The sequence below is a fragment of the Schistocerca cancellata genome, chromosome 1, assembly GCF_023864275.1.
Source record: "Schistocerca cancellata isolate TAMUIC-IGC-003103 chromosome 1, iqSchCanc2.1, whole genome shotgun sequence".
Classification (NCBI taxonomy): domain Eukaryota; kingdom Metazoa; phylum Arthropoda; class Insecta; order Orthoptera; family Acrididae; genus Schistocerca; species Schistocerca cancellata.
The window spans coordinates 343,342,381-343,368,413 of NC_064626.1; the positions used below are offsets into that span (position 1 = coordinate 343,342,381).

The 26,033-nt window shown below is 41.7% G+C and overlaps 1 protein-coding gene across 1 annotated transcript in view; it reads left to right on the plus strand.

The window, feature by feature from the left end:
- The window catches only part of LOC126173443 (lazarillo protein-like), a 55,181-nt gene extending 48,243 nt beyond the window's left edge, over nt 1-6,938 (plus strand). Inside the window, exon 6 of the mRNA XM_049920956.1 lies at nt 6,043-6,938. Within this exon, the coding sequence (XP_049776913.1) occupies nt 6,043-6,173 (131 nt within the window). The 3' untranslated portion in view covers nt 6,174-6,938. The remainder of the gene's footprint in view (nt 1-6,042) is intronic.
- Nucleotides 6,939-26,033: the final 19,095 nt, after the last annotated feature.

The following is a 26,033-nucleotide window of genomic DNA, read 5'->3' on the forward strand; positions in this document are numbered from 1 at the left end:
GGCCACTGAGTGCCAATGATTGAGTGTAATGTTTTGTACTATTCAGTAATTGCTGGGCCACTGAGTGCCAATGATTGAGTGTAATGTTTTGTACTATTCAGTAATTGCTGGCCACTGAGTGCCAATGATTGAGTGTAATGTTTTGTACTATTCAGTAATTGCTGGCCACTGAGTGCCAATGATGAGTGTAATGTTTTGTACTATTCAGTACTTGCTGGCCACTGAGTGCCAAGAATGAGTGTAATGTTCTGTAATATTCAATACTTGCTGGCCACTGAGTGCCAATAATTAACATTATTCTGTCATACTAAATATGCTTTGTAACCGGCCAAGGACTGCCACTGTTTATTGTAATACGATTACCCATGATGCCAATAATTTAATTTTGTGAACATTTTTCTGTAATACTACATTCATGGTACAGAAATGTTCAACACTGGGCTATGAATGCCCCAAATGAAAACTGTAATTGTCAATATTATGTGACTTAATGTCCTTCACCTCATGAGCTAACTACCCTGAATTACTGCAATGTCCATTTGTCCTGTCTATCCTAGTGATCATGGAGAACTACCTTTGGTTTTGCACTAATTCTACGTTGGTGTGCCTTGTAAAAGCGTGGTGTTGACACGACATGCTGTCCACCACCATGAGCGATGAAGACGTTATTATGGTCCCACTGTTTGGTGTACCTAATGTACTGCCAAAATGAGAACATGAAATATTACTACGAGGCTTCGATGTCTTGGCTACACTGATGAATTCTGATGGGAAAAGAACTGCAAATTGTGTCACTTGGTGTTGTACTTCTGTGGAAAGATATGGACTTTCAGAACAGCTGTGTGCAATCTAAAGTGCTACAACCATGATGCAATCCTTCCCTTTCCTATCCTAATTCTTGTCACATAGTGAAAATAATTTTTTGCTAACATTATTTATGTTCATGATTATACATTTTTTTGATTCGCTGAACTCCAGTGCGAGTACACGTATGTCACTTGTCGATATGATTTTTTGCCATTATGTTTATTTATTGCAAAAATACTAAGACATTTTTTCGATTTGTTCTCAAGTACAGTATATGTACAGTCTTGTCTTTTATATTGTATATACATTTTTTTTGTATTTTTATTTTAATGATGTTCTGAACTACAGTGCATGTGCACTTATGTTGTGTGTTAATATGTTCTCTGCTGAACTCCAGTGCCTGTGCACTTTTCTCATTTTTCAATATGATTTGTACTATTCTGTATATTCAATACTTCAATGCGTATGCACTTATGTCATTTGTTACTAATTGTATATACATTTCATCATTTACTGATATGTTCTCAACTGCAGTGCATGTGCACTCATGTCACTTGTCAACATAATATTTTTTGCCAGTCTGTTTATTTGTTCTGAATATGCTAAAGAATTTTTTCAGTGCCTGTGCACTTTGTTATCTGTCAAATAATTTGTATATACATTTTTCTGATTTGCTACTATGTTTTGTACTCACATTTTGTCTTTGTCTGATATATTTTGTACTTAGTGCGTGTGCACAACATTTAATTCATGTACTACATCTAAATATTCTGTAAGTTGTAGAAGTTTGTTAATTAAAGAAAAATTTTGCCGCGCTTGGCAAGTCCAAATGACTCACCATCGCTGCCAAATTTTTGCCCCCCCAGTGGAGGGTTATGAAACACGTATGTAACATAGCAGCGATGGCGAGGCATTGTAGCATCTGTGACCAGAGAGTATGCGCTTGACCGCGCGAGTGTTGCGAGCGGTTCTCAGTCTGTCAGTCAGTCGTTGCGAGTCTGTAGCTCTGTCTAGTTGAGGGCTGTACTCAGTTAGTTGTCGTTGAGAGCAGTTCAGTGGTAGTCGTCGTGGAGTACGCTAGTAGTCGTCATGCAGAGCAGTCTGTGGGCAACACTGGTCAAGATGCTGAATGAGGTACATTGCTAATTAAGGTAATCATCAGATAATGTAAAGTTTATTTATTGTAATTAATTTCCAACAAGCGCCCCAATAATAATTTGATTTCAAGCTAAGCATTTTTAATAAACAATTCTCTTTTTTAATAATATTTCCGTTGCATTTCCTTAAAGAAAAAATTTCCCTTAAAGTAACAAAAATATATATATATATAAAAATTATATTTGCGATGCATTTCCTCCAAGCTGTGCGCAACAATAAGAGCAGAAATTTGACTAGCAGTTACAATGAGGTAAGAATTTAATTCTGATTTGCACAGGGCCAAAGACCGATATTTCGGTTTAATTGAATTATCATTATCACTGAGATTTCATTAGCACTGAATTGTTTTTCATCATTTTCGTGAGGAGCTTATACTTGGGTCAGATTGCTAATTTTTGTTTAATTGTCATTGTCAGTAGATTTCATTGCTGGAGGTTACACTTGGCTCCCATTTATTATTATATTATTTTATTTAAATATTTCTGTGGGGACGATATTGCTTCTTGGCTCCATTTCTATTAAATATTGTCTTTTCTTTTTTTGTGGGGAGGTTACAATATTGACACGCATCTTTTGCAATTCTTCCTTAACAATTTAAATGTAATGCTTTGGATACGAAGTTGTATGGCGCTCTTGAAACGTGCACCGACATGGTTACGCCACCTAGCATGACAGAGCCTTCCCCCCAGCTCACGCGGCGGCGCTGGGCGTTGCTTGTATGGTACTTGCAACAGTCGAGGCCGAACTGTGCAGATAACGGTGCTAACCATTTATTCTGTGAGTTATTCATGACAGTATTTGATGTATACATCCAAGTCGCATGTATTAGTATCTAAAATGATATGTATATCCGCACCAAAAAGCTTTCTGTTCTTGAATCTTGTTCGACATTTATAAGAAATTTGTATATCTGTGAAACCCGCAAGTGTTGCGAACAGACATCACGCTGTCGCTGGGTGTGAATTTTATCTCTCCTGCGAACAGAAACCAGACTGTCACGTGTTTTTTAACTGTCTGTCTATTGTTTCTCTCCTTCCTGTGTATTTTATTAGCATCATCAACCCTTTGTTTTATGTTTTAAGTTCCACAATTTTCCGTCATTTTACCATTTAAGTCACCGATTTTATCGCCAGCTTTTATTATTTATTGTCTTTATCTTTTTAAAACAAATTCTGTAGGCTGAAGAGCGGCGTATTAAGCTGCTGCCATCCCGCCTCCTTCTGGGGGAATTTAAACTCAATAAAGAAAACAAAAAGAAATCTGTGAAACCTGTTACATAACATGTGCTACTTTTGTCTCTTTGTAACAGATTAACAGATTTTGAATTAAAGGGGGAAGGACGTCAAACGGGCCAACTTGGAGCAGCAGAGCCACCACAGGACATTTTAATTTCCACTGTATATACTTTTACAAATGAGTTCATAAAACTTTTTCAGCATGACCAGGAAGGATTCAGGATCCACACTCATAGCAGTGGAGGTTCAAAAACATAGCAAAATATTTTATTTTACATGTGAAATTTCATCATTTTTTCACTTACTATTGCTGCATTTGTTGCTATAGGTACACTTTCCTTCATAAGTAAGAGAGCTAGAATTTTCCAAATCTATTAAAAACTGTTGTAAAAATTCAGACAATTAACTATAAAATTTTAGTTTTTTCTAAACATGAAGTTTAAAATGTAGCAGCTCATCCATTTTTTTCGTAAAGTAATAGAATTGTTGAGTTTCATACACCTGGAAGTATGTAGAATAAAATTTTCATTCTACAGCGGAGCGTGCGCTGATATGAAACTTCCTCGCAGATTAAAACTGTGTGTCGAACCGAGACTCGAACTCGGGACCTTTGCCTTCCGCGGGCAAGTGCTCTACCAACTTTTTTTAAATTTTTTTTAAATACTCGTTTTGTTCGTTTTCGTTCGTTGTATGTGCACGGGGCGGACGTCGTAAGACATCCGTTTAAGTTCGTCTTTGATCGGTTATCTCAGTTTTTTTATTACGGAGGGCTGCTAACCCTCTGGCCGAACACCCTGAGCTACCGTGCCGGCGACTGAGCTACTCTAGCACGACTCACGCCCCGTCCTCACAGCTTTAATTCCGCCAGTACCTCGTCTCCTACCTTCCAAACTTCACAGAAGCTCTCCTGCGAAGGCAAAAGTCCCGAGTTCGAGTCTCGGTCCGGCACACAGTTTTAATCTGCCAGGAAGTTTTACCTGTACGTATGGTTTGTATGCTGTGCAAAATTCATCGAAGAATCTCTGTTACTTATGAAGAAAAGTGTACCTATAGCAACAAATCCGGCCAATAGTAAGTAAAAAAGTGATGAAATTTCACAAATAAAAAATTTTTTGTTAAGTTTTTGAACTTCCACTGCTATGAGTGTGAATCCTGAATCCTTCCTGGTCATGCTGACAAAGTTTTATGAATTTATTTGTAAAAATATATATAGTGGGAATTAAAATGTCCTGTGGTGTCTGTCCTGCTCCAAGTCGGCCCGTTTGACATACTACCACCCTTAAACGCTAAGCATGTCATGAGAGTTCAGAAAAAAATTGCGTCTGTTTTTAAGCAACCGCACTGCATTTTTAAATTCTTTCCAATAGTTGTATACATAATTATTTGTTCTAGCAACAGTAATCTGATTTGTTAGCGTGCATGAATTTCTTATTAAACATATTCCTCTCTTAGGCATTGTTATACTTCTGTTATGTACGATTTGACGTTTCATGGGATCCTCAGCATTCGTGTCTTTAGGATGTTCACCAGGTTTTATGGTGGTAACTAAAGCAGATCGTTTTTAATAAAAGTTCTGTCCCATTAGATGTGTCATAGGCATCGAAACTGAATGGAATAAGAAGTTTAAAAATGATTTAATATCGTATGATGCCGGCCAACATCCAGATTTCAAAACCCTCTGACTTACACAGCAGTAAAATCATGTTTCTCTGTTCAGTCTTCTTTTGCTTTTGCCTTAATTTCGTGTCTACACGGGGTCGGCACGTTAATTGTCAGAACTGAGATTTTTAATGTAGACGCCGGCCAGATGCCCTCCCTGTCCCCATCCCTTTACCTGCAGGACGGAATATGTGTACGCAACCAACTGCATCTAATGTTATCCATGTGAAAGTCTGCGAACATTGTGAATGTTTGCGTATCGTGAACTGGTGCGTAATGTGGTACCAGCGCGCTATCCACCTAGTAGGACGCGGGAAACTGCCAAAAAGCCACATCCAGGCTGGCCGACACGCCTGGCCTCGGGATCGCCGCTCCTTCTAGAAAATCGAAAGCGGCGTGCGAACGCGTGTGGCTATCCGAGTGGGTAGAATATCTCACTTCCATACTGGTAAGTATAATGCCAAGAGAAAATCGCACGACGAGTACTAATTAATTTTCATTTTTTCTTAATTTCACTCTCAATATTTCTAAAACAGTACTTACAACACCCACGACTTCATAACATTCCCCAATGTTTCTTTGTTGTTCCATTAGGTTTCTGAAACAGAATTATTCTTACATTTTTCATAATATTCTTCTCAATTCTTCCCCAGTTTTTTTAATTCAACACCTGCATCTAACTGAAATATGGAATTGTCAGTTTGCCAAAAACTCTTATGAACCACCTATCGTGTTTTTTTTAATCCACAATGCAGGCATGTTTACATCACCAAATTTGGCATTATCATGCTCATTTCATTTTTAGTAAGGTATAGAGATGTCACAGTTAGATTCTGGTTATCAAGATCACATAGAAACCGAATACAGTTGTAAATCGCAATTTAAAATACTTAGCATAAAACATGCTAAGGTAGTTGTTAATAAGGATGATTAATTCCGTATCAATCTTTATCAGAGCCATTTCCCACACTGGTTTCTTGCCACAGTATGATTATTCCCATGATTCTAGTATTGGTACCTGAACTTTTGTGAAATATGTTGTTATGAAAGGGAAAGATGTCACCTAGGCAGGAGCATTCCCTTACATAATATTTAATATTGCTCACATTGTTAATAAAATTTGTGCAAATTCTGAAGTTTCCTGGTTTTGTACCTCAATTAATCTCGACAACGTCTTTTCCAGAATTCTCATGGCTCCTCACAAGAGACAAGAATCCCAGCAGTGAAACACTCCAACGCATGTTCTCAGTTTTAGACAAGAACAACCTGGAAACAAAGTCATACATCAAAACAAACCAAAACTGTAATAATTAACTGACGACCAACCAACTCTACATCGATCGATTCATACTATCTTAATAGCCATTGCAATCATATTTTTATGTCTCTTACAAAATATTGGTACAGTAACTCTTTTCGATGTAAAATAAGTATTCATAAGAGGTGTATTCCTTGAAACAAATCAAATTAATGTCTTCATTTGTTATGTAGAACTGTAGTTGGCACTGATTTAGTTTTAGCAGAAATTTTCAAAAGACATCCAATATATTTTTACTTTCTGTTTTTAGAATGGTCGTAAGCAAGTAAACGTAAGTGCAAGACCGCTTTATGGCCTCACACCAAATGAATATTTGTGTTTTGAAAAGTGAAAAATCGAAAAATTGTGGACAGTGTTAAAGCTATACATAGTAAGCGAGTCATGAATTGGTGATCGTTTTTATCTGGAATGATTGTTTTAACAGCTGTATCTCGTCACCTCCGACAACTACGTTCCATCTTTAGCTAAAGAAAATAAAAAACTCATTGATCGTAATTCTACTTTCTAGGAGTATTAGAAGTTCTTTATGATTATCTGCGTGCGTAAATATCTTGAAATAGCTCTTCCAAGAACTAAAAGTAGCTAAGAAAATTGAATTAGCTGTATCACTTTTGTGTCTCTGAGACACCCAAATGTATTTTTTTCTTTTTTTCTGAACTATCACCATTTAATTTCAATGTGGAGTGAAAAGTGTTTACATCACAAATGCTTGCAAAGGTACTATGTAATGAAATGTATTAAAATACAATTATTACACTAAATTAGCTACGTTTATTTTTTGATAGTAGCCTCTGGAAAATAAGTGTGAGTAAAATGAAGTTTTGGTTGTAGTGTTCTCTTACAGGACGAGATGGGTTACAATGCTAAAGCGATCCTGCGAACTTTGAATAGAATTACTGTGGCAGTTAAAATAGGATCAGCATTTAAACGTGGACCCCAAACCATTGCAACTTGATATCCTTCGTACATACCAATTAGCGGTGAAGGAAGCGGTATGTGACAGAGGAAAGTCCTTGGACAGATAGAGGACAAAACCTCAGACCACTGATTTGTAGTCTGACACTCAGCTATTACGTCACCTCTCAATACCAACTTCTGAAAAAGAAACCGTAATTTCAACGTTATTACATCAAAGTAATATGCAGTCCTTCCGAGCTACTGGGTAGTTACATCTTAGGTTCTTCGAAGACACACCTCGTAAATGGTACAGTGATACATATAATGAGGTACCTGCTATCTACAAGATTTTATTACAGATTGGATTTAAGACAGTGAACATACCTACCTTGCCATTTCACTGTTTTTCCCCACCAGTCCTCTGATTTGATATGGCCCGCCACGAATTCCTCTCCTGCGCTAATCTTTTCATTTCAAGATAGCACTTAGCACAACGTCCCCAATTATTTGCTTGATACATTTCCGCTTATGTTTTCTCCAGCTATTTTTACCTTCGACAGCTCAATTCCTACCAACATGTTCGTCCTGTTTTCTTGTTCTCCCCAGTTTCTGTGGAGAACCACCTCATTATTTACCTTATCATTTCATCAGATTTTTAACATCCTTCTGTAGCACAACATATCAAAGGCTTTTATACTCTTCTTCTCTGGTTTTCCTGTTGCCCACGATTCACTTACACACACTCATGTTCAGAAGCAACAGAACACCTTCAACGACTAGAGGTAAGACAGTCATATCCAAAGGACATGTACATTTGTATGTTCTGCAGAAATGATTAACATTTCAGTCACATCGGTCAGCATGTGCCCTGTTGCCTACTAGGCACAGGGTTGGCCATGGGCTCAATAACTTGTTCCATGCGTCACGGCATCGACGCGAATTAGGCGCGAATGGCGCCCTGTGGTATAGTCATCCATGCCGTATTCACCTGGTTAAAATGTTTATCTTTGGTGGTGGGCACTGAGTCACAGCGCTGCACCAGTCGTGCAGCAACACGTGCTCGTTCAGTTACTTGCTGAAAAATGGCGTCTGAAGTGATGTGCAGGACTGAATGGCTATGGGTCGCAGGACACTCACTTAGGTCACACTGGTCACAATGCCCTGGACACGCACCAACTGAAAAAAATGGCTCTGAGCACTATGGGACTTAACTTCTGAGCTCGTGAGTCCCCTAGGACTTAGAACTAATTAAACCTAAGTAACCTAAGGACATCACACACATCCATGCCCGAGGAAGGATTCGAACCTGCGACCGTAGCGGTCGCGCGGTTCCAGACTGAAGCGCCTAGAACCGCTCGGCCACTCAAGCCGGCGCACCAACTGAGATTAGTGGTTGTACTCGATAGCACCCCACGCCATAAGGCCTCGAGCTGGCGCTTTGTGTCTTGTGCGGATGCAGTCACTGTGATGCCGCTCAGCCTGTCTGTGGCTAACCGAAATGCGGCCATCATTTTCAAACAAACACAACCTGGATTCTTCCGAAAACACTATCTGATGCCGTTCCTGTCCCCAGTGATGTCGTTCCATACACCAGTGCCGAACAGCACGTTTCTGCACATTCGTCAAACGTAGGTGGAGAACTGGATGACGCGCACGTAACCCATGCCATAATAAATGGTGACGGACTGTGACAGTGTACGACAGTGTACGACGTGTTACACTGTTCCACTTCGCGCCAGAGTCGAGGAGGACGCAGATCTGTCCAGCAACACCATTCGAATGAGGTTTCGATCTTCCCGGGGAGTGGTCTGGGTGGTGCGACATAACCCATCTCGTCGTCTTCTACGTCTACGGTAGTTCCTAGACAGACGTGTGTAACTTTTTCCTGTCAGGAGCATGGAATAAAACCGAGCATGGTAATTGTGTCGAAACTGTCTGTGCCCATATTCATTGGAGCCGATTTCATGTGTCAAAATCGTGTTACACTCAGTATGGTCGAATGGTATATGATGCTCGGGAAGATACGTCTTACTTTTGAAGAAAAATTCCGACATGAAGAGATGCCAGGCGTTTACAAACAATGGACTTAGCAAATGGATCTGTATCAATCGGATGAGGGACATCCCCGGTATAAGTCAACAGAGGAAACAATAACTGCAGATGACGAAGTAATGGTGGAAATTCATCAATAAACATATAATAAACTGCCACAAGTAAGGGATATTTCAGAATCAGATAAAGCCGAATTAGAGGGAGTATTACAGCAAAATGCCTAGATGTTTATACCAAAACTAGATGCCATTAAAAATGTTCAGTACGAATTTAAGGTTTGAGTTTACAAGCCATTTTGAGTACCGCCTTATACTATTCCACTGACTTACCGAGGACAAATATTTTTAGAATTGCACTCGATGCTAGATGATAACATTATTGAAACTTCAACCTCGCGTTTGTCGAGATCCAATGACTGTTAGCAGAATGCGGAACCGGTGGGCTCAGGAGGGTAATACGGAACGCTGTGCTGGATCCGAACGGCCTCGTATCACTAGCAGTCGAGACGACAGGTATCTTATCCGCATGGCTGTAACGGATCGTGCAGCCACGTCTCGATCACTGAGTCAACAGATGGGGACGTTTGCAAGACAACAACCATCTGCAGGAACAGTTCGACGATGTTTGCAGCAGCATGGACTATCAGCTCGGAGACCATGGCTGCGGTTACCCTTGACGCTGCATCGCAGAGAGCAGCGCCTGCGATGGTTTACTCAACGACGAACCTGGGTGCACGAATGGCAAAACGTCATTTTTTTTCAGATGAATCCAGGTTATGTTTACAGCATCATGATGGTCGCATCCGAATTTGGCGACATCGCGGTGAACGCACATTGGATGCGTGTATTCGTCATCGCCATACTGGCGTATGACCCGGCGTGATGGTACGGGGTGCCATTGGTTACACGCCTCGGCCACCTCCTGTTCGCATTGACAGCACTTTGAACAGTGGACGTTACATTTCAGATGTGTTGCCCTTCATTCTACCCCTGCGGAACCCTACATTTCAGCAGGATAATGCCCGACCGCATGTTGCAGGTCCTGTACGGGCCTTTCGGGATACAGAAAATGTTCGACTGCTGCCCTGGTCAGCACATTCTCCATATCTCTCACCAATTGAAAACGTCTGGTCAACGGTGGCCGAGCCACTGGCTCGTCACAATACGCCAGTCACTACTCCTGATGAACTGTGGTATCGTGTTGAAGCCGCATGGGCAGCTGTACCTGTGCACGACATCCAAGCTCTGTTTGACTCAATGCCCAGGCGTATCAAGGCAGTTATTCTTGGTTGTTCTGGGTACTGATTTCTCAGGATCTATGCACCCAAACTGCTTGAAAGTGTAATCACATGTCAGTTCTAGTACAATATATTTGTCCAATGAATACCTGTTTCTCATCTGCATTTCTTCTTGGTGTAGCAGTTTTAATGGCCAGTAGTGTATGTTAAGTGCAAAGCTATTGCTAGGAAGATAATGTCGGTGGATATTAACTGGAGGAATATGATTTTCGGTTCACCTACATGAGTGGTCTATCAAACATAGCTCATATCCCCTCCAGATTGCCTGAAGGAGTTAGCGAAAGCAGAGTGAGTAATACAGAAGAAGAAATGGCTCTGAGCACTATGGACTTAACGTCTGTGGTCATCAGTCCCCTAGAACTTAGAACTACTTAAACCTAACTAACCTAAGGACATCAAACACATCCATGCCCGAGGTAGGATTCGAACCTGCGACCGTAGCGGTCACGCGGTTCCATACTGAAGTGCCTAGAACCGCACGGCCACATCGGCCGGCACAGAAGAAGAGCAGGTAGCATTGTATTACTTTAAAAATGTGCCTTTTGATTATTACGTCACCAGTACATTAAAACAGTTAGGCAGGGAACAAGGTAAAGACCCAAATCTCGCCACAGATAAAACTAAGTGGAAAAACTGTGGATCAAGGGCCATTAGACAATTCTATGTCATAAAGGACAATGTCTCGTGCTACAGACGTAATACAGGTACAAGTTTATGGTTGAGTGCATACCACAGGATCTCATAAATAAGTATATTTGGTATACTTATTTGAGTAACAGTTATTTTGAACCTAAGAAATGTTTTTTTTAAATTAATGATATCTTGTCACTTCGCAAATATGGAGCGAAGAATCAGACAATTTCTGGCCAAATGTAAGAAATGCCAACTTTTAAACAACCAATGTTCCCTATCATTCCGGAGAAACTGAGACACATAGCAGCAACAGAGCTCATGGGTCCATTATTTAATATACAGAGAGGTCATGTATTCATTTTTGTTGTCCTAGAATTAACGTCGAAATACAACACGTTTACCTCCTTGAAGAAAGCGACTGGGTGCAGTATCAGCCAAGCTCTGACACAAGGATTTCCTTCGAGAGGTTGGTCATGTCGATAAAATGCTGTAGGACAATGGGCCACAATATCGTTCAGCACAATGGCAAAATAGTCTGAAAAGGCATAAGGTTAAAACCATTTATACTCTATATGATCAAAATTATCCGGACACCTTGCTGAAAATTACTTACAAGTTCGTGGCGCCATCCATCGGTAATGCTGGAATTCAATACAGTGTTGACCCACACTTAGCCCTGATGACAGCTTCTACTCTCGCAGGCATTAAGTTCAAGTTTTCTTGGGGAATGGCAGCCCATTCTTCACGGAGTGCTGCACTGAGGAGAGGTATCGATGTCGGTAGGTGAGGCCTGCACGAAGTTGGCGTTCTAAAACATCCGAGAGATGATCTGTAGGATTCACGTCAGGACTCTGTGCAGGCCAGTCCATTACAGGGATGTTATTGTCGTATAACCACTCCGCCACAGGCGGTACATTACGAACAAGTGCTCAATCGTGTTGAAAGATGCAGTTGCCATCCCTGAATTGGTCTTCAACAGTGGGAAGCAAGAAGGTGCTTAAAACATCAATGTAGGCCTGTGCTGTGGTAGTGCCACACAAAACAACAACGGGTGGAAGACCCCTCCATGAAAAACACAGTCACACCATAATAACCACCGCCTCCGAATTTTACTGTTGACACTACACAAGCTGGCCGATGACGTTCACCGGGCATTCTCCATACCCAAACCCCGACATCGGACCACCATATTGTGTACCGTGATTCGTCACTCCACACAACGTTTTTCCACTGTTCAATTGTCCAATGTTTACGCTCCTTACACCAAGCAAGGCGTCTTTGGCTTTTATCGGCGTGATGTGTGGCTTATGAGCAGCCGCTCGACCATGAAATTCAAGCCTTCTCACCTCCCGCCTGATTTGCAGTGGATACTGATGTAGTCTGGAATTCCTGTGTGATAGACTCGACAGATGTCTGCCTATTACACATTACGACCCTCTTCAACTCTCGGCGGTCTCTGTCAGTTAACAGACAAGGTCGGAGGTCGCCCGTACGCTTTTGTGCTGTACGTTTCCCTTCACGTTTCCATTTCACTATCACATTGGGAACAATGGACCTAGGAACGTTTAGGAGCGTGGATATCTCGCGTACAGACGTATGACACAAGTGACAACCCAATTACCTGACCGCATTCGAAATCCGTGAGTTCCGCGGAGTGCCCCATTCCGCTCTCTGACGATGTCTAATGACTACTGTGGTCGCTGATATGGAGTACCTGGCAGTAGGTGGCAGCTCAATGCACCTAATATGAAAACATATGTTTTCGGGGGTGTCCGGATACTTTTGATCACATAGTGTATTTCCAAATACAGCAACCCGGCTGAACAAAGGATAAAGGGTTTGGGGATCGTCTGTCGTTTTTATTGTAGCAAGCAGCATAATGCACGGGACAGACATTTGTCTGAGTAACACCACGTGCTAAATGAAATACCACATAGAAGTACTTTATTATATCCAATAACTGTTCTGAAAAGAAACCGGCACTGGACAAAATCCGGGAAATAATTAAATTCCCACCACTACCCAGAGTGCATCATCAGCATCTAGTAAAATTGCCCCTGAACAATTTGAAGGCTATGGCGTTAAATACACTCCTGGAAATTGAAATAAGAACACCGTGAATTCATTGTCCCAGGAAGGGGAAACTTTATTGACACATTCCTGGGGTCAGATACATCACATGATCACACTGACAGAACCACAGGCACATAGACACAGGCAACAGAGCATGCACAATGTCGACACTAGTACAGTGTATATCCACCTTTCGCAGCAATGCAGGCTGCTATTCTCCCATGGAGACGATCGTAGAGATGCTGGATGTAGTCCTGTGGAACGGCTTGCCATGCCATTTCCACCTGGCGCCTCAGTTGGACCAGCGTTCGTGCTGGACGTGCAGACCGCGTGAGACGACGCTTCATCCAGTCCCAAACATGCTCAATGGGGGACAGATCCGGAGATCTTGCTGGCCAGGGTAGTTGACTTACACCTTCTAGAGCACGTTGGGTGGCACGGGATACATGCGGACGTGCATTGTCCTGTTGGAACAGCAAGTTCCCTTGCCGGTCTAGGAATGGTAGAACGATGGGTTCGATGACGGTTTGGATGTACCGTGCACTATTCAGTGTCCCCTCGACGATCACCAGTGGTGTACGGCTAGTGTAGGAGATCGCTCCCCACACCATGGTGCCGGGTGTTGGCCCTGTGTGCCTCGGTCGTATGCAGTCCTGATTGTGGCGCTCACCTGCACGGCGCCAAACACGCATACGACCATCATTGGCACCAAGGCAGAAGCGACTCTCATCGCTGAAGACGACACGTCTCCATTCGTCCCTCCATTCACGCCTGTCGCGACACCACTGGAGGCGGGCTGCACGATGTTGGGGCGTGAGCGGAAGACGGCCTAACGGTGTGCGGGACCGTAGCCCAGCTTCATGGAGACGGTTGCGAATGGTCCTCGCCGATACCCCAGGAGCAACAGTGTCCCTAATTTGCTGGGAAGTGGCGGTGCGGTCCCCTACGGAACTGCGTAGGATCCTACGGTCTTGGCGTGCATCCGTGCGTCGCTGCGGTCCGGTCCCAGGTCGACGGGCACGTGCACCTTCCGCCGACCACTGGCGACAACATCGATGTACTGTGGAGACCTCACGCCCCACGTGTTGAGCAATTCGGCGGTACGTCCACCCGGCCTCCCGCATGCCCACTATACGCCTTCGCTCAAAGTCCGTCAACTGCACATACGGTTCACGTCCACGCTGTCGCGGCATGCTACCAGTGTTAAAGACTGCGATGGAGCTCCGTATGCCACGGCAAACTGGCTGACACTGACGGTGGCGGTGCACAAATGCTGCGCAGCTAGCGCCATTCGACGGCGAACACCGCGGTTCCTGGTGTGTCCGCTGTGCCGTGCGTGTGATCATTGCTTGTACAGCCCTCTCGCAGTGTCCGGAGCAAGTATGGTGGGTCTGACACAGCGGTGTCAATGTGTTCTTTTTTCCATTTCCAGGAATGTAGAAAGAACCGGGCGGACAAAACGGCAACCTCAGAAGTGTTTTCACTAGGACAAAAAGCACTTGAGAAATCCCACCATCTCTCTAACAAGGAAAAAAAAACATCAAAGCCATAAATTCTTTTCAGTATATAAAGGCCCTATGGAAGAAAGTAAAGTGGTTCATGATAATGCCGTCAAAACGGATTAACCTAAAAGAGGAAAATCATTGGGCTTGTACCATGTGAGTCAGTTGAAAGTGTATAAAGGGTAAAATAGTAAATATTAACTCCCCAAGAAAAATTATATGTATCAGATATCATAATTCCAATGAGAGTAAAATGTAGGAGTCAAAAACTTGGGAAGCTAAGAAAATGCAAACAAATAAATTTTCAATTTGTACTTATTAAAACAAATTGGTTAACTTTCTCAGTGTATCAAAAAGGTAATTGTGAAGGAAGAACAGTAAAGTAAGAACAAAAGTAATCATCCAAAGAGAAAAAGACCTATGGGAAATGAGTGGAAAGAAAGGAGAAAGATAGAGATTAGTATGTGGACAGTGTGACGAAATAGTAATAGATTCTCTCTTAAAACGTAGCGTAAAATAGAAAGAAATTGATTTTGTGGAAGAAAGGAAGCCACGAAGTCGTGTGTATGAAGTACTGGGTAAGAGGGAAGTATTTATTTGTGGTTTGTTCCGTCGTGGACGGTGAACAGTTTGTTGAGGAGATATTTATGGGAGTATGAGAAGTATTTATGATTTGAGGAAGTTACCATAAGTTGATGTTAAAAGGAGATGTTAGGGAAATGGTTGTAAGAGGTTGCAGGAGATAAGAATTGAGAGCAAGAACAGAATTATTTAAAAAAAAAACAAGAAACATGTTATTTCTTTGAAGTATGTAGATAGAGGGATGTGAGTTTAACACAGGGATGATTTCAATAAGGGAGAGTAAGATGGAGGGAGGAAAAAAGTTTACTGTTTATAAGAAGGAGATAGAGATAATTACAACTGATAAAAGTACAAACTCTACAAACTCTACAACAATGGAATTGGACAGTGTAGGAAGTTTTTAAAAGTGGAACAAGAAGTAGATATGTGTATTGTATTTTGAAGTTCTGTTACAGCTTATGCCGAAAAGAAGAGATTGCAGAGAAAAAGGCGCTGGAGTCAGAGTCAAGATGTGGAGTTTTTATAATATGACGTACCTGTAGGTAGAAAAAAATGACATAATAATACACTAACTTTCTTCACTGTCAGTTTTCCTCTTACTAATCATCGTGATGAAGATGAGGAAACCATTGCATTTACACTAATAGTGAAAAGAAAAAAGAAAGTGTACATATAGAATGAGGGTAAAAGATGTTGATCTGTTAAAATAGATGTAAAGTTATGAAGAGATTTAATGAAGAGCAATTTATATACAGTTTTTAATACAGAATTTTCGTTAAGTCTCTTAGTAGTTTAGTATTTGTGAAGTGTGTAATGTATCTTAAGGGAGAAGGGGTTTTTGAAAATCATTTTGGATTTGATAAAGATTGGTAGAGCAACCCAAAAACTAAGAAAGGTGGTAATAATATGTAAATTACAGAAATTTGGGTATGTAAGATGGAGAAAGGTGTTCACAATATTGTATTATACATGAAATAATGAAGAACAATGCATCGTCACCATGGTCAGATTGACGGCAGAACTGAGTAGAGCGGTTAGGCATGAGAGGAAGCAACAATGAATGTAGATGCCCAGTACATCAGCTTTCGAGATGACGAAAGTAAATGCCTTTGTGAGAGCAACAGTCCAAGAGGATAACACCTGTGGGGAAAAGTGTGGGGATCTGCAATGAAACCTGGATAGATCTGACATGTGACATGACGCAAACTTTATTCATGAGGAAGTCACATGCAGTCTTCATAACAACAGATTTGCTAAAGTGATGTATACTTACAACTTCAGTTGCAAACTGTTTAAAGTAGCGTAAAGAGATATGATGGATCTCCATCAAGCTGGAACGGAGGTGGACATGTTGCATCAATGACAAACAAATGTTTGAAATCACTGGAAGATGAACAGGAGAGTTTCTGTAACCCAAGATATAGAACAGCTGCAATTATCACCATACCATATGGAAACCAGCAATTGCAGAACATACCCTGAACACTCACTGGAGTAAGCAAGAGTACAATCGAAGGATGTCCAATCTATCCTGAAGAACAACCTGATACAGTAAAGGATAAACAACGATTTGAAAGAAAATACTATAAGAATGGATTATTCAATAATGAGGTTAAGGAGTTCTTAAATCCCAATTCCCATTCCAGAGAAGAACAAAGATAAAAGTGAGAAGATAGCAAGATACAACAGAAAAGAAGATTCAATGGAGAAGATTAGAAAGAAATAAGACCTGGACCAGTAGAAATCAAGAAACCTTTCTAAATACCTTCCTATAAAAGACCGTTAATGCATCTACCTACCAACAAAAAATCAATTTTTAACTGTTCTATCAGTACAAACGTCCAATATATTCCTTACGCAAATTGCAACACTTTCAAATGTAACACAGGGAGATGAGAGACCACTATTCAAACAGGAAACGGGGGACGAATTAATCAACAATGGACTGGCATAAAGATTCGAGGACTGGTGAGGAACATAAGTTTTTATGCTCCTAATAATAGATCTCCAATATAATTTCGCCATGGGTACATGGAATGTAATGAAGGCTAACAAGCATTCATAATACACACAAACCTTCTGCAATCTTTCTCTCTGCCGACTGTAATTGCATTCTCAGACAAGACACATTGAGGCACATGAAGATGGGAATGATAACTTCAATGAACCACATTGAAGATATATGAGAAAAGACTGCCTGTGACAGAATAACATGTATCTGGTTAAATTGAAAACATTGTGGACACAAAGAGTTTGTAATTATTTAAAAATATTTAATTTTTGAAGAATTTTGTGTAAGAAACAGATTTTTTGCTAACAATACTTTTAAGTTTCTATTTATCTTGACAGATAAATGACATTGTTTGTATTTCATATTCTGACAATGTAACTATATTAAGAGAACCAATATGGTGATATTTTCTTTTCATATTAAGATTCTTGTATCTAACATGTTTGTTGATATATACATCATGTACAAAAAAAAGGATTTTGCAATTTGGTGATGATGATTTGATATTTGCAGGGTAATTAGTAGGGTAAGAAATTTAATATTTTCGTAAAAGTCAATAGATAATTTATTTCTTCTGTAAAGTTATAATGCATGAGTTCAAGATTTTTGGGGGAATAAATATGTTTGTGATGTTGAAAGTAAAAATTAATTGGATTGTGCTTGTAAAGTAATGGGAATGGTGCTTATAAATGTAAGATAATTTGAGAAATTATTGTAAGCAATGAAACTTTCTTCAATAATAATTGCAATACAAGATACTAATAAATATAGAAATTAAGGTTGAGAATAAGACATAAATATTGAAAAATGGGAGGGTAATATTAAATAAAGGTTTCCTCAACTTCAATACATCTCCATCATCATTTAACGTAAGTCTTGATGTCAAATAAAAATCAGTCTCAAATTTAAAAATTATGAGTGTTACAAATTTGCATTAAAGTCAGATATAAACACACAGTATATAAATTGAAAGAGAATCTCTATTTAGTTTCAATTTAAAATTTAAGTATAGACAAGCATAGATTAGAGAAAAAAAGCTTCATATTATTTAAAACAAATTTATTAAGTCAGAAAACTAGTAAAACACATTAAATTCAGGAGAAACATTAGTTTTTGTGTTAAAACATGTGGTACATAGTAAATAAATTGCGGTGGAAAAACAAAAGAGACTGAAAGAACACCTGTTTCAACTACGCCAAATTAAAACACAGAGTTGGTCAGTATAAACATATAACAAGTCAGCATTTGAGAACAATTCTGCGCTTACTTCAATCAATTTCTCATTCACTGATTGTCCCAGCACAAAATTTTACACGGAAGGAGGCAGATATGTAAGGTGACAGCTTGAATGAATGTTAATTTTGCACCTTACATGAGATTCCCTATATCGTAACAAGTAGATTGAAATGTCACATGACAACTTAGATGATAGTCAGCAGATTTGCATTCAAAATGTACTACATGTATTGCAAAAAGGTATGACACTTGATTCGACGGTATTAACACACCGAACCAAATCCTGCATGTCAATGAGGAAAAGATTAAAAAGAAAGGCTTTTAGCAGGTTGTGACCTGTGACGAGGGAGACGGTGAACAAATCAGATAGTCCATCAAAGGGAGCCCCAAGCGCTGCCTGCGACAGAGATATTCTTTAGAAAATAGCGTTGGGGAATTTCCAGATGGATACAAACAGGCCTGAGATACAGTTCAATAGAGTAGCATTTTCTGATCACGTGAAAGGTCCGTGATGCTCTCGTGATGTAAGCGAGTAACATTTAGTCATCAGGAGTTGGCACAAAATGTCCGATTGACTGAAATAAACTCAGAAGGAGTAGAAGTGGCGAGATTACGGCGCAGTTTGAAAGTACGCCGTTTGGGATTGGCAGCGTAGTTTCCACGAGACGAAACGAACACTTCCATTGGTCTAAAAAGCCATGCCGAGAAGCACGAAAGGACGCGGGTGGTGCACAGTTTGCTACGAAAGACAGAATACTGAAAACTTTATGGACTCTCCTCTGAACCAGCGTCAAGTGTAGAACAAAGTGCAACACGCTCTGCACGTCGCAAAGAGAAGAATTTTGTTTGAACATTGCGTTCAGTTTGGCTGAGAAATGAAACAGCCACGTAGTTAATTGTTCTTAGGAGAACAGAGAGGGTGTTGAAGTACACACACTGCTCCATCTATGCGATTTTATATCGCCATATTTTCCAGACTAAGGATGAGTGCATGTTTTCTCGCCTAACGAGAAACATAGGGCAGTTTCACTTGATCGAATCAGTAAGGATTTTGCTTAGAAACTATAGGACTTTCAGATGGCGAGGGCAGCCATACAGCCGACTACACGTCGCAGCTAAAGGCAAATACCGTGGGCAGAGATGTAAAAATATTGGATCACCAGCTTGCGTCCACTGTGAACACAAGTAACCTTTAGTAATCTTTTGCATATCTAGTCAAAAAAACTAACCATCCTCCATAGACTTGATTGTCATCCTAAATAGTACCGAACTTAGAACCTGGAATCGGTTGATTTGACGTAATATTGGCCAACTCAGACAGTGGTTTACTGTCTAGATGTAAGGAAAAACTATTTAAATTTGATATTATTGTGTTCAATGTTATTCTTGCTAATCAGGACGTAATATATTATCTTGACAATGTCCTGAAATTGTCATGTCACACTCAATGTAAACCAGTGTGCTTCATTGACAATAATACAGTAAATACAATAATTTCGTACAGCTAAACGCCGATGTACTCTTCCGTAGAATAAGAGTCCACTCCTCTCCCATTAATTTGTTCTAGTGATGCTAACGCACTCACAGGGTGTTTTTGCTGATGTCTGACTAATGCAAAAAGGAGTGGAGTGTCAGAACCTTATAAGTATGAATGAGGTCGTCCTCGGGATCCCTGTTATTTTCAGTTCTCCTATTTTCTAAGAAGAGAGTTGTCACATTACGAAAACAATGCCCACGCATGCAGCGGATCAGGGGCTAGAGTGCCCACAAAGTGTGTGTTCCCCAACAGCTGGTGTACCTGTGGACCAATGAATATTCCCTTTGTGACCTCTGTGCTGAGTCGTGGATACTTCTTACACAAATAATGATATGCTGCTTATTCCTGTGCACAGCCTTAACAAATGCTGTCATGGGTCCTGAATTTATACGTATGGAGGGAGAACAATTTTGTTTGGATTCTCTATCTGTGGAGATATCTTTTGAACCAGGCGCCAGAATTGTTCGATGCATTACTGAGGAGATTACACTGCTACAGACATGAAACCAAGAGTTCAGCTTTATGCCTTGGAAGACCTGAATCCGTAATCAGATTACTGAGTTCACACTGTGTGATTTTGTATGGTTCTTCAGATGGTGATATTGGTGTAAATTTAGGGTCTGTGTCACTGCCAGGTGATTGCACTTTTCTGGATGAATGTATGTTCAGTACCATCGCTATCATTTCTTCATGGTGGTACATATGGGGGAACAGGAACTGGCAGTACTTCTCCATGAGCCGTATGGCGTGTGACAGGTAGATTGTGAGGGTGTGGACTCCTTTCTTCTAGGAATGCGTCATACAAAAATAGCAGTTCGATGTATGATTTGTGCGTTCACGCCAAATAAAAGGAACACCGAACTTCATGAAGATGTTTTTTTACATCCATTCATGCATTCAGAGTGGACGAAAAGCTGCAAAACATGCAGGATCCATGATTTGACTTGGTCTACAAACTGAAACTGAAAGCACAAGGTGTACGCCTGTTTGAATTTCTTAGTCAATGGACGCCTATTTTTAGCGCCAAATAACATCTGCTCAAACGTAACAAAATTTATCAAGTGGACATTTTTATGAAAGCATACAGGCGCGCAGTAAAACAATTCTTCAATTTCGACGCTTCATCTCATGCATTCGCTGCCTATCGCCACGACACGCCTTCCAGTGACAAGAGAACTAAGACAGCGCAATAGCAAGCAGCTGTGACAAACGACAGTTAAAACTGCGTCACGTATCTACATTCTACAATGCTCTCGTGACTGTATGGCGCACACACGAGTGATGATATACAGGAGTGTTGCCAAATTGTACTGGAAGCATCCACCTCAGTCACTCATGGGAGAGGATCTCTTATCTTTGCATGTAGCTCTTAAATTGTCCTACAAGTGCGAATGTGAAATGTAACCTTGATATTCGTGTTCATTGCATCTAAATCAGTAGCGCACTCTTACTTTCATTTCTAAAAAAAATAAAAAGGTATAATTTATTTACAAGTGTTTAGTAAAGAAATCCACGCTGAAATTTCCAGTTTCGCTGAAATTTCCAGTTTCAGCGAGCTCATTGTGACTAAATCAGTGTTTGTAAGACACAGACACTGGATTTCCATTGAAAATTAACAACCTATTTGCTCATTTTATGTACTGTGTCTTGCTTCAGAAGCTGAAATGTCAGGAAAAAGAATAATTAGTGTTGCTTGGAATAAAACATGGCGATGAATAATATATTAATATCGCGCAATTAAGCACGACACTAGACATACACTGAAGCACCAAAGAAGCTGGTATAGGCATGCGTATTCAAATACAGAGATATGTAAACAGGCAGAATACGGAGCTACGGTTGGGAACGCCTATATAAGACAAGTGTCTGGCGCAGTTGTTAGATCGGTTACTGCTGCTATAGTGGCAGGTTACCAAGTTTAAGTGACTTAGAACATGGTGTTATAGTCGGCGCACGAGCGATGGGACACAGCATCTCCGAGGTGGCGATGAAATGGGGATTTCCCCATATGTCCATTTCACGAGTGTACCGTGAACATCAGCAATCCGATAAAACATCGAATCTCGGACATCGCTGCAACTAGAAGAAGATCCTGCAAGAACGGGACCAACGACGACTGAAGAAAATCGTTCAACGTGACAGAAGTGAAACCTTTTCTCAAATTTCTGCAGATTTTAGTGCTGGGCCATCAACAAGTGTCAGTGCGCAAATCATTCAATCATCATCGATACGGGCTTTAGGAGCAGAAGGCCCACTCTTGTACCCTTGACGACTGTAGGACACCAAGCTTTACGCCTCGTCTGGGCCCATCAGTACCGACGTTGCACTGTTGATGGCTGGAAACATGTTACCTGGTTGCACGAGTCTCGATTTAAATTGTATCGAGCGGATGGAAGTGTATGGGTATGATGACAATATCATGAATCTATGGATAATGCATGTCAGCGGAGGACTATTCAAGTTGGTAGACGCTCTGTAACGCTGTGGGGCGTGTGCAGTTGGAGTGGTATGGGATTCCTGATACCTCTAGATACGACTCAGTCAGATGACAAGTACATAGGCGTCCTGTCTGATCACCTGCATCCATTTCATGTCCTTGTGCATTCCTACGGACTTGGGCAATTCCAGCAGGACAATGCGACATCCTATACGTCTAGAATTGCTGCAGAGTGGCTCCAGGAACACGTTTCTGAGTTTAGAAACTTCCGCTCTTTAGCAAACGCCCCATACATTAACATTATTGAGCATATCTGGGATGCCTTGCAACGTGCTGTTCAGAAGAGATCTCCACTCCCTCGTACCCTTACGGATTTATGGCCAGCTTTGAAGCATTCATAGAGTCAATTCCATCCATCAGTACTTCAAACGTTAGTAGAGTCCATGCCACGTCGTGTTGCGGCACTTTTGCGTGCTCACAGAGGCCCTACGCGAAATTAGGCAGGTGTACCAGTTTCTTTGACTCTTCTGTCTATTTTATTGCCATTTTTTCAGGTCCTCCTTCTTTCTTTATCACTATCGTTGTTAACTTTTCTCCTTGCCTGCATACTACACTACTGGAAATGGAAAAAAGAACACATTGACACCGGTGTGTCAGACCCACCATACTTGCTCCGGACACTGCGAGAGGGCTGTACAAGCAATGATCACACGCACGGCACAGCGGACACACCAGGAACCGCGGTGTTCGCCGTCGAATGGCGCTAGCTGCGCAGCATTTGTGCACCGCCGCCGTCAGTGTCAGCCAGTTTGCCGTGGCATACGGAGCTCCATCGCAGTCTTTAACACTGGTAGCATGCCGCGACAGCGTGGACGTGAAACGTATGTGCAGTTGACGGACTTTGAGCGAGGGCGTATAGTGGGCATGCGGGAGACCGGGTGGACGTACCGCCGAATTGCTCAACACGTGGGGCGTGAGGTCTCCACAGTACATCGATGTTGTCGCCAGTGGTCGGCGGAAGGTGCACGTGCCCGTCGACCTGGGACCGGACCGCAGCGACGCACGGATGCACGCCAAGACCGTAGGATCCTACGCAGTGCCGTAGGGGACCGCACCGCCACTTCCCAGCAAATTAGGGACACTGTTGCTCCTGGGGTATCGGCGAGGACCATTCGCAACCGTCTCCATGAAGCTGGGCTACGGTCCCGCACACCGTTAGGCCGTCTTCCGCTCACGCCCCAACATCGTGCAGCCCGCCTCCAGTGGTGTCGCGACAGGCGTGAATGGAGGGACGAATGGAGACGTGTCGTCTTCAGCGATGAGAGTCGCTTCTGCCTTGGTGCCAGTGATGGTATGCGTGTTTGGCGCCGTGCAGGTGAGCGCCACAATCAGGACTGCATACGACCGAGGCACACAGGGCCAACACCCGGCATCATGGTGTGGGGAGCGATCTCCTACAGTGGCCGTACACCACTGGTGATCGTCGAGGGGACACTGAATAGTGCACGGTACATCCAAACTGTCATCGAACCCATCGTTCTACCATTCCTAGACCGGCAAGGGAACTTGCTGTTCCAACAGGACAATGCACGTCCGCATGTATCCCGTGCCACCCAACGTGCTCTAGAAGGTGTAAGTCAACTACCCTGGCCAGCAAGATCTCCGGATCTGTCCCCCATTGAGCATGTTTGGGACTGGATGAAGCGTCGTCTCACGCGGTCTGCACGTCCAGCACGAACGCTGGTCCAACTGGGGCGCCAGGTGGAAATGGCATAGCAAGCCGTTCCACAGGACTACATCCAGCATCTCTACGATCGTCTCCTTGGGAGAATAGCAGCCTGCATTGCTGCGAAAGGTGGATATACACTGTACTAGTGCCGACATTGTGCATGCTCTGTTGCCTGTGTCTATGTGCCTGTGGTTCTGTCAGTGTGACCATGTGATGTATCTGACCCCAGGAATGTGTCAATAAAGTTTCACCTTCCTGGGACAATGAATTCACGGTGTTCTTATTTCAATTTCCAGGAGTGTATGAAGCATTGGGTTTGTCAGCTAAGTTCTCCTTGGAAAAGTTTTAATCTTGTTGAGAATATCCAACAAGGACATTCTTAATTCTTCCGCAAAAGGTATCTTCAGGACTTTCGACATTTCCTGTTACCTTTAACCTTGTTTCCTTCACTTCGCGTTTGGTAATTTTTAGTCTCCTGAAAGCTCTTTTATTTTTTCCTTATTTCTTTTATTAAAAAGTTGACTGCACTTTGTAAATGCATTGTACTGTAATTCACGTTAGTGTTCGAAATTTTTATTCCTCGTCTCGTTCGAGGTATTCTTCTCTTACATTCACACTATTATCCCAGCAGAACTTCCACTCCGCAGCGCAGTCCTTGGAAGCTCCTTTCGGTACGTTCGTCAGTTCTCATGACGAATTGTCATGAATGCTATGAATTGGTGCGAAGTGACGTTCTTGTAACACTAATTTTAATTATGAAAATAAGAAAAAGCTACATGGACCATTTGCAGGTGAGTAGGGTTCTGGTGAAGTTATAATTTTGATTTATGGCACATAGAATTTAACTGATTAAGCTGAGTGTATGGGCGTGACGAACTACGAGTTTTCCTGCTAAAACTGTGGTTCCTTTTTGCCAAATTTTGACGCGGTACCTTTTCAAAACGCTTGCATGTTGAATCCTATTCACTGATACCGAGGCAAAAAATTCCAAAAGCACGAAACCAATTACACCGAAACGAACTGTGGCGATAATTTTACGTAATATTCAAAATGTCTTGTTTCTTTGGAGAGAGGAGAGTATTTGCTACCTCACTGTGAAGATACTTTTGTCGCATCTTTTGTTACAATACTCCTTCCCTCTGGTGACTCTTCCCATGAATATTTCGTCATCGTCAGCAAGCAGTTTGCTTCAAAAGTTCATTTGATGTTCCTTCGGAATTTGTCAACGTCTGAAATTTTCTTTTAAAATCTTGTTATATTAATGATGGAGATTTGAGACTATGAGAAACGCACCAGATAAAATGACACACTGAGGCAAACGCAACACGTTGAGGCAGATCTGGGGTCGCCTACAATTGACTGACCACTTTTGATCATAAAAGCCATTTGCAAGATTTTTCGAGTGAAAGTTTCATCTTCGTAAGCTAATGTTACGGTAGATGCAATGTTGCCAAAGGCACGTCGTTTGCACGCCTCATTGCTGCGTTAAAAACTTTTCAGATTTTTTAAAGAGATTCCGTGTGTAGAGATGTGATTTCCTCAGCAGCGCGCTCTGCTGTCAGTGACCAAAACTGCCATAAATCCTCAGCTTCTACTTTACAGAAGAATTAAGACTCCAAAGCCCATTTTCTTAGATGAAGCTTGTACGACTGACCCATTACTGCCAACCTGCAGATGCAGCACCACTCGACCTCTTCCGACTGATGGTTATGAAAGCTCAATAGTCTTGCCTTATCTGCTATAGATTTCTGCGCTACAGCGCTCCACGTTCAAGCACCTCTATGATAAATTGGGTAATAATTAGGACAACTGGGTAACTGCCATCCTATCTCCGGACAATCCAAGCCAAGGCACGCTCCCGACTCCGCTT